The sequence below is a fragment of the Monodelphis domestica genome, chromosome 2, assembly GCF_027887165.1.
Source record: "Monodelphis domestica isolate mMonDom1 chromosome 2, mMonDom1.pri, whole genome shotgun sequence".
In the NCBI taxonomy this organism is placed as follows: Eukaryota; Metazoa; Chordata; class Mammalia; order Didelphimorphia; family Didelphidae; genus Monodelphis; species Monodelphis domestica.
The window spans coordinates 174,694,974-174,704,563 of NC_077228.1; the positions used below are offsets into that span (position 1 = coordinate 174,694,974).

At 42.3% G+C, this 9,590-nt stretch overlaps 1 protein-coding gene across 1 annotated transcript; it reads right to left on the minus strand.

The window, feature by feature from the left end:
- Nucleotides 1–3,987: 3,987 nt before the first annotated feature.
- On the minus strand, nt 3,988–8,986 carry LOC107651344 (keratinocyte proline-rich protein). The gene is made up of 2 exons (XM_016430354.2): nt 8,823–8,986; nt 3,988–6,118 (listed from the first exon to the last, which is right to left on the minus strand). Exon 2 carries the CDS (start codon nt 6,091–6,093, stop codon nt 4,354–4,356), a length of 1,740 nt encoding a protein of 579 aa, XP_016285840.2. The 5' UTR covers nt 6,094–6,118; nt 8,823–8,986; the 3' UTR covers nt 3,988–4,353.
- Between the last annotated feature and the right edge of the window lie 604 nt (nt 8,987–9,590).

A 9,590-nucleotide genomic window follows, 5' to 3' on the forward strand; every position in this document is an offset into this window, starting at 1 on the left:
GAGTGAATTGATCAGGGAATGGACTTTGAGGGAAGGAAAGATAAAAACAGGATTTGAAAGAAGGGGAAGGACTTAAAATTGCTGAGATGAGTGTTACTTGGTTTGGAATAATGACCTTTATCCCTGGTTCTCCACAGAAACTTCAATTTCTAGTATCTACCATCCCATGTTCATTATGCAACACCACTCCCCAACCCTTTTCACTGAAATTTATTTCTAATATATTGAATTATTTCTATTTCTGGATTTTGAATTGAGGCTCAGGTTTGTCCTTCATTTATCTTTAGTCATTCCTTTTCCTAGAAAGGAATGCTTCTTACATCTCCCACCCTAGAATATCTCCCATTGTAGGACAATTTAGAAGTGAGATTATGGGTAACCAGCTTGGGCCAGGTGTGTCCTTGAGCACCATACTTTAGTGCTTAAGGTTCCATTGGACTTAATGGAGAATGTCACTCTTAACCAGAGGGCACCTGAACACAGGGCCAGGGCATGTGATTTTCTATCATCTACCCAGGAATCAGAGGTGGGACTGAAAGAATGATGGACTGCTTCCTTTTTGGGTATTCACCAACTAGAGATTTCTTGAGATGTCAAGGGAAGGACTGAATAATGAACTTCTCCACAAGGCTGGATTTCTTTGTCTTTAATTGCCAAGAAAGATCACTGACCGATTAATTTATTGATTATTTTCCAGCCTGATAAATAAATTTATTTTTTTACTCCTAACCTAATCTCTCAGAATTTTTATTCTTCACATTCCATATGAGTCACCAATTCAAATTTGAAATAAAATCCTATCCTCCATCCTGAAGTCGCAGGATATAGTTATACAGTATATCTAATATATATTCATAGTTTTAGAGCTGAGAAGGAGCCTTAATGGTTGAAGAGCCCAATACCCTTGATTCTAGATAAGGAAACTAAGACTTATCGGATGATTCAACCATGCTCACACAGATAGGTAATAAGAAGCAGAACTAGATTTAGAAGTTGGGTCCTCAGACTCCAAATACAGCATTCTTTTTATTGGACCATGCTATCTTAAATCTTGGCTTAGAGCAAGTCATTTGACCTCTCTGAGACTCCTTTTCCTCCTCTGTACAATGAGATGGTTTAACTTGATGATCTCTGAGTTACTTTCCAAATCCTATGCTCATTTCTAGCTATGCCACACCTAGGCTTATACCTAAAAGAGAACAGAGAATGGGGGAAAAAAGTATTTTATGCATAAAAATATTTATAGGAGCCGTTTTCTTTTTTTGGTCACTATAAAACCTGGAAAATAAAGTTTCCATTCATTAAGGAGTGGTTGAACAAATTGTATTCTATGAATATAATTACAGTTAGGTGACACAATGGATAGAGTGCTGGGCCTGGAGTCAGGAAGACTCATCCTCCTGAGTTCAAATCTGGCTTTGGACACCTCCTGGCTAGGCAAGTCACTTAACCCTGTCTTCCTCGGTTTCCTCATCTATAAAATGCTCTGGAGAATGAAAAGGCAAATCATGACAGTATCTCTGTCAAGAAAACCCCAAATAGCTGCACTATGAAGTTTTACAGATCCTATTTTGTCATCTCTGGGTTCAAGGATCTCTAAAATTCTTTCTAGCGCTAGATAAAGATTTTGTGGTCCTGTGATTGAGAAAGGGAGGAATCAGTACTTGAGTTTGTCCTTAATAAGATGTATAAAAGTAAAGGGAAAAATTAGTAGGTCAAATAGCAGGAGAAAAAACAGAGAAGAATTTGGGAAAAGGTAACCAGGAAATTTATCTGACCAGAAGATAAAATGTAAATTTTCTTTGGTATAATTAAACAGTACCTTTAACAAACTTTCATTGCAATTGTGGGGTTTTTTTTAAGTCTGTAACTAAAAATAAGAATTAAATATAGTTCTAAAGGATAAAAAAAATAGGATCACAGAGTCAGACATAAATGAGATCAATTGAACAACAAACAAACTAAAGAACTAAGGTTTTTAGAAAAAGAGGGTAAGAATGGGGTTAAGGGATAAGAAGAGAGGTTAGTTTTGGACAGGGTAAATAGACAAGGACCAAATACCGAACTAAAAGGTATTGTGGTATATTAGAACAAACACTTGAATGAGAAGCCGGACACCAGAATTCCCACTGAGTTCTGCCACTAATTTAGTTGGGTCTTAGACAAGTCATTGGCCCTCACTGAGCATGGATTTTCTCACATAAAAAACAAGAGGATTGCATTAGATCAGGCATTCTTAATCTATGATCCATGGACCACCCCACCCCTGGGGTCTAAGAATAGATTTCAGAACATCTGTAGATCTGTTATTTTAAAAAATAATTTGATAATTATGTTTCATTATAACTGGTTTTCTTCCTGATCCTATATATTTTCTTATATGCATTTAAAAACATTATTCTGAGAAATGGGTCCTTAACCTTAAAAATATGCTAAAATGATCTCTAAGGCCCTTTGTTGCTATGATGTCTAGGTGCTAATTTTCTATTTTCTAATGTCCCTTCCATCTATAATGTGCTATGTACTAAGGTCCCTTAGCTAGCCCTGAAGCTCTCTTTTAGTTTTGGCAATGGAGATCTGACTTTTGAGCATGGCTTCCTTTGGCCATATTCTCAAAGGAAAATTACAGATCCCTCTCTAACCCTCTGATGTTTGGGCACATCATACCTGTGGAAAGGAGAACTGAAGCAAGTTTTGAACTTTATACCACTCAGGTGGAACAAACAGCAGTTGGAATGTTAGAGAGACGATATCAACAAGAATGACAGTTGGTGGGGGGAGGGGAACTTGGAGAGTGACAGTTGGTCTCCTGGCTCTCTCTTTCCTGGCCCTCGGACTAGAAGGACTGCTCTTTCCCCGTCTCTGGATAGAAGTACCTCTATTCCTTATTTTCCCAACTGTGTGCTCTACCTGGATTCCTGTGATCGTGTCATCAAACAAAAGGATTTAAGGGGAGTGGTTTGAACTATAAGGTCAGTCTTTAGGGGATGTCAGCCCAAAGAGATAGGCCCAACCAGCTCTGAAAGTCAGAACCTTTTCTTCCTCTTGCTGTCTACTGCTAAGACTTTGGACTTAAGAAAATTAGTATTGATTAGCATAGACAGGAATAAAAGAAACCCTCCACCAGCTCAAAAGCTGAGACTCAAACCCAATCTCGGGAAATCCTAATTCCCTCTTTCCTTATACCTCCCCAATCCAAACTTGTTCTTAAGATTCATCTTTATTTAAATAACCGCAGTCAGATAAGAAGACTATCATTTCATGGGGACATAAAGGGAGCTGAACCTGAGGAGAGTCATTCAACCACAAACAGTCCTTATTGGACCCCTGCTGGGTGACCTTGGTCTGGGGAGAGGCTTGTCCCTCAGGGGGGTCCATGCTTACCTGCTCTGGGGTATCTTCCACATCAATCAATAGAGAAGACATACCCTCAGGCTATCATAGGTGGCCCATTTCTTGGGAACCCCATTTTTCAAAGATAGCCTCTCAGCAGAGGGTACTTCTCTCCTTTTACCTCACTGGCAGTCATTTTCCCTCTTTCCCTTCAACCCCTCCATTCCCTGTTACAAAACCTTCCTTATCCCCTGTACCTCTTCAATCCCTACAATTCCTTTAAAAATTACATACCTCACTATTCCCTAGGGAAGTATGACATCACCTAGCCATGCATTTCATCCATCACCAAAAACTGATTGAGTACAGAGTGTACAGATGTGGATGAGTGACCAACTCTGGCCACAGCATTGCCATGCCACAGACCACTATTTAGAGAGGATGCTTACAGCAAACATGAACAGGCCAAGCAAACTCTGAAAGGTCCTTATTTATACTTTTGAAAAGCAAGTATGTATGTGTGTGTGTGTGTATGTATATATATATATATACATACATATATATATATATATTCTTTTGCTCTTAAAGTTTACTTACTGAAACCACAGAGTGGTTCAAATTTAAAAAAGAAAAAGAAAGAAACAGAATGTTTGTCTTTAACTTCTCATTTTTATTGTTGCAAGTTTGCTGTCAGTCCCATCTCTTGGTGGTATAGGACAGAACTTAGTGAGGGAAGGGTAAAAAGGGAGACCCACACAGTTAGCCACCAGCAAGGTAGGAGAGTGATAAGAAGTGAAGGAGGGTTTGGACGGATCAATCAATCAACAAATAATAATTAGTTATTGACTACATTCAATGGTCTCTGCAAGAATAGAAAGAAGGCTAAGATGTTGTCCTCTTCCAGTTTACCATATCTTAAGGGGAGGTTGGAAATAAATCCCAGAAAAAGAAAAAATTTAAGCGATGTCTCAGGACAGGGAATATTTTGCCCGCATAGCAGCAGTAAGGGGAATAGGGTTATTAGAAATAGCAGCCCTTCACTCCACAAAAGGCACCCCCTTTGGTACCAGACCCACCCATATCTTGTGGTCCTGAGCATCCTCCAGAACCACAGGCCCCTCCCTCATTATATCCAGCAGGGCCACAGAGGGGAGGCTCGATATCTAGGTGTCGAGGATCAGATTCATTACAGCCAGAAAAACTTGGGCAAGGAGGTGGGCTTGGGCATGGTTTGGAGTAGTTGCAAGGACTGCTTCGGCCACAGGATTCCATATTTGGTGGCTCGGGACAACAAGGCTCTGGATATGGCTCTAAACTGGGCTGGGGTGCAGGACAGGGCTCAGGCCGGGGTGCAGGACAAGGCTCAGGTCGGGGTGCGGGACACGGCTCAGGACATGGTTTCCGGCACGATCGTGGAGCTGGAAGTGGGCATGGTCTTGGCCCTTGCTCTGAAGATGAATGGGAACCTCGGCGTGGATATGGCTCTGGACATGGCCGTGGGCAGGGAGCACTACAAGAATATTGTGTACTAGAGCCCTGGCAGGGTCGTCTGCAGGGGGGGATCTGAACAGGCCGCCTAATTGGGGGGACCTGAGCAGGACAGTTGGAAGAAGAAATTTCTACCCGGTATTTGGGACCACATCTCTGAGAAGACCCTGAAGCTGGACGCCTAGGAAGACAGCTATCATAGCACGGCTGAGACTGGCGTGGAGGGGTACAATAAGTACAAGTAGGCCAAGATCTGTGTGGAGGGGAACAGCTCCTATAAGTAGGCCGAGACATGCGTGGAGGGCTATACGGAGGGGAGCAACTCCTATAAGTAGGCCGAGACATGCGTGGAGGGGAACAGCTCCTATAAGTAGGCCGAGACATGCGTGGAGGGGAACAGCTCCTATAAGTAGGCCGAGACATGCGTGGTGGGCCACATGGAGGGGAACAGCTCCTATAAGTAGGCCGAGACATGCGTGGTGGACCACACGGAGGTGAACAACTCCTATAAGTAGGCCGAGACATGCGTGGTGGGCCACACGGAGGGGAACAACTCCTATAAGTAGGCCGAGACATGCGTGGCGGACCACAAGGAGGAGAACAACTCCTATAGGCTGGCTGAGACACACGTGGTGGGCCACATGGAGGGGAATAGCTCCTATAAGAAGGCCGAGACATGCATGGAGCTTGACTTCTACTGTAAGACTGCCGACACTGATTTTGAGGGGAGCAGCCGCTGTAAGATCCTTGGTATTGGTCATAGTATTGAGACTGGCGTCGAGGGGCACAGCTGCTATAGTACCCCTGAGATTGGCGCTGAGAGACACAGCTGCTATAGTACCCCTGAGACTGGCGCTGAGGGGCACAGCTGCTATAGTACCCCTGAGACTGGCGCTGAGGGGCACAGCTGTTATAGTACCCCTGAGACTGGCGCTGAGGGTAGTATTCTACATAAGTCTGAACTGGCTGAGGAGCTGGGACTGGTATATAGACCTCGGTGGGGCATGGAGCTGGGCACTGCACGTAACAAGTTTCAGTACAGCAAGCTGGAGAAGATTGTACATAGGTCTGAACAGGGCATCCGACTTGGTATTCTATGTAGGATCCTTGGGCCTGGCTTGGGGCCTGGCACTGGACGTAGCAGATCTGGGACTGACCCGAAGCTTGACCATTTCCTGAATATATATTGTCCCCATTGACAGGGGCACCGGCTGCAGAGGGAACAAAGGAGGACCCTTTCACACAGCACTGCTGCTGCTGCTGGTCACACATGATTCGGACTCCAAGGAATGGGGCTCTGTGGGCAGAGAGAACAGAGGTGAGTTAGAATTCCAGAATCAGATACAATTTAGAGCAGGAAGGGGCCTGAGAGTTCAACTCCTCCCCTTACAAACAGATTAAGCAATGATTCATATAGATCATTGGATTAGCAAAGAGCAGAGCTGGGATTTGAGCACCAGTTGTCTGGATCCAAATCTAATACTTTTGTTTTCTTACTACAGCTTCTGGGAATTGGTTTGAAGCAGGAACATATAGACATTTATTTATTAAGTGTTTTTAAAGCAATTTGAATTTGGTGAGTCATTTTCAGTCATGTCTAATCCTTTGTGACCCCCATAAAGGGTTTTCTTGTAAGAGTGATTTGCCATTTCCTTCTCCCACTCATTTTACAAATGAGGAAACTGAGGCAAACAGAGTTAAGTGACTTGGACAGTCCAGGGTCACACAGCTAAAAGTGTCTGAGAACAGATTTGAATTTGGGAAGATGAGTCTTCCTGACTCTAGGCCAGGCATCTAGCTGTCCCAATAGGTTTGACATTTCCTTCTCCAGCTTATGTTATAGATGAGGAAACTGAGGCAAATAGGGTTAAACAACTTGCCCAGGGTTAGACAGCTAATAAGCGTCTGAGGTCAGATTTGTACTCAAGAGGATGAGTCTTTCTGACATCAGAGCCAGTACTCTATCCACTGTATCACCTATCGATCTCAGACACTTGCCTTCTCACAAAAATTCTCCTAAAAGGGATCTAAAGCCAAATGCATATATGCTCTGACACCATAAACATGTTTTCAGAAGTCAATTAAAAATGATTTTTCAGATTGCTGGTCATTGTACACAATTCTGTGGGTTGGCCCAAACTGGGATTTGTATCATCTGTGGAATGATTAACCTCCATTCAAGTGAATAATGGCAAGATGAAGTCACACAGAGGTATGCACCCACATTCAAACTGTTTTGACAGGATGCCAAAACCACCAGTTGGGATGTAGAGAATCTAGTCAGAGTTATTTGGCACCATGCACACAATAGTTGGCTACCACCCAAGTAAAATATTTTGTATCATGGTAGTTTTGTTTCTAAACAAATCTTTTTTATTTGTAAAAGAAAATGTTAATTTAATTCAAATGATCATATAGGTACAGACCTAAAGTAGAAAGAAGAGTTGCTTTGGAATCAAAGGAGCCAAATTCAAGTCCTGACCTATCCATTTAGTTCCTGTAAGACTGGACAAGTCAATTCACTTCTAGGTCTTAGCTTCATCTATAAAATGAGGAGGGTTGGATGATCTCTAAGGTCCCTCCAGCTCAAGCTGAATATATCCACTTTGCCAATAATTCTTTCCTTGCCTACTTCTTTCAATAAACCCCAATTTGCACAGGGATAGGAAGAAAGGTTGCTGGCCTCAGTTCTTTTTTGATCTAGATCGTCCATGGGATGAGGCTCAGAGAATAAAAAACAAACATGATCTGGAAACTTTGGATCCCTAATTTACAATCTGGATATACATCCATTATTAGATTTCTTCTTGGCCTTACAAATATGATGGATACACTTTTATATAGGCAAGAGTTCCATATCTAAATTCATGTAGAGCCCTGTCCTAAATCAAACTGTTTCACAAAATAGATAATTAAATGGATGGATGGATGGATAGATAGATAGATAGATAGATAGATAGATAGATAGATAGATAGATAGATAGATAGATAAGAGGGCAGTTAGGTGTGTCAGTGGAATGAGCACCAGGCCCAAAGATGGGACCTCCTGGGTTCAAATCTGGCCTTGGACACTTTCCTAACTGTATGACCCTGAAAAAGTCACTTAACCCCAATTACCTAGCTCTTACCACTCTTCTGCCTTTGAACCAGTCTAAGATGTAAGGTAAGGGTTTTTAAAAAAAAACAAATAAACAAACAAAAATGTTCACAAGACAATTATCTATTTTAGAGACTCTAGGAAAATCTCCTCTGCTTATTGAAGAGCCAAATCCTTCTGCCACCTTTTCCCTGACTTCTGAAACTCCTTTTCCAGGGGCTCAAGTCCATCCTGGGGGGGGGGGGGGAATGCCATTCCACCTGAGAGAAATGGCACATAATCAATTCACTTCAATACTTCAAGGAGAAATCTATATCATGACATGGCTACCTCTACCCAGATCAGGGAGAAATCCCTCTGCCATCAGGTAGATGATCTACAGTAGCCTTTGTGATCAACAAATGCATTGTCCCATGACCCAGACTGGTCATGAGTCTCTCCAAACTTAATACAGTGACTCCATGAATAAGAATTAATCCATCCCAAGGCAATTTGCACGGCTATCCCAATTTGATAACACTCTCCGGTGCCTTGTTCTCACCAGGAATAGCCTGTTATAATCAAGGGTCACTTCCACCACCAATTATCAAAGGAAGATTTTAGTGGAGGGACCAATTTATTCTCAAATACAAATCAAATCAATCAAACAACCCATCACTGCTTTGCTGAAGGCCACTCTCTTTTCACACATAGATCACAGATCCTTCCATTTCTAAGCCCATCTTCCATCATGCTCCTCTGTATTGTCCTTTTCTCTCCAACTCACAACAGTATTCTTCTTAGTCTTCTTCCTTTCTTTCTGTACCCTCATAGCTTCCAACAATCTCTCTGCTTTGATTCCTTGTCACTTGTATCTACCCTTCTATCCCTAACCCAAACCCCTTGTCCAATCTCAAAGACTTACCTTCCTTAATGGTGTATTATCACTCTGGCTAAGGATCCTTGGCCTGGGAGCTGATTTATAGAGTTCCAGAGTCTGACTTGGACCATGAGACAATTTATTGGCATCTGCTCTTCTCACAAGGGAGGCAACTGAGCTCCTGGTGACCAGGACTGACATTCCATTGGCTAGTTCCCTCCCTGTGTACACCTGGGTGTGTCTGAGTTCAATGCTGAGACTTCTGGTATAACAAGAGACTGTTGCTTCCCTCATCCTTCTTCATCTTATATGTTTCCTCCATTCCTGGAAGTCTTGGGAGGTTACAAACTGGTTGGAGATTACAAAGTTCTCCCATTCTCCATGTTCCCCCCCTACACAAACATGTATAACCCAAGAAGTCACATTTTCTCTCCTGTAGGATTTAACAGTCTTTAGTAACCAACCAAATCACAAATAATGACTGAGTGCCTACTATGAGCAAGGCCAGTGTTCTAGGTGTTATGTCTAAACCCTTCAACTCCAATCCTATAATTAATTACTAGCTCTAGACGTGATTTCAGATACAATTCCTGATTAGAGCAAATCTTCCATTTGAGCTCCTTGAGATCTTTTTTATCTTACTTTATTTGATTATCTTTCTTTGTATCCTTAGGGCTTAGCACAGTGCCTGGTACTATAGTAGGTGTTTAATAAATATTAATTGGCTGACACACTTGATTCTCTATGGTATATTCTTGCTTGGGCATGTGTGGTAGGTAGGCCACGTGAGGCCTATGCACATTACTTGGGTCT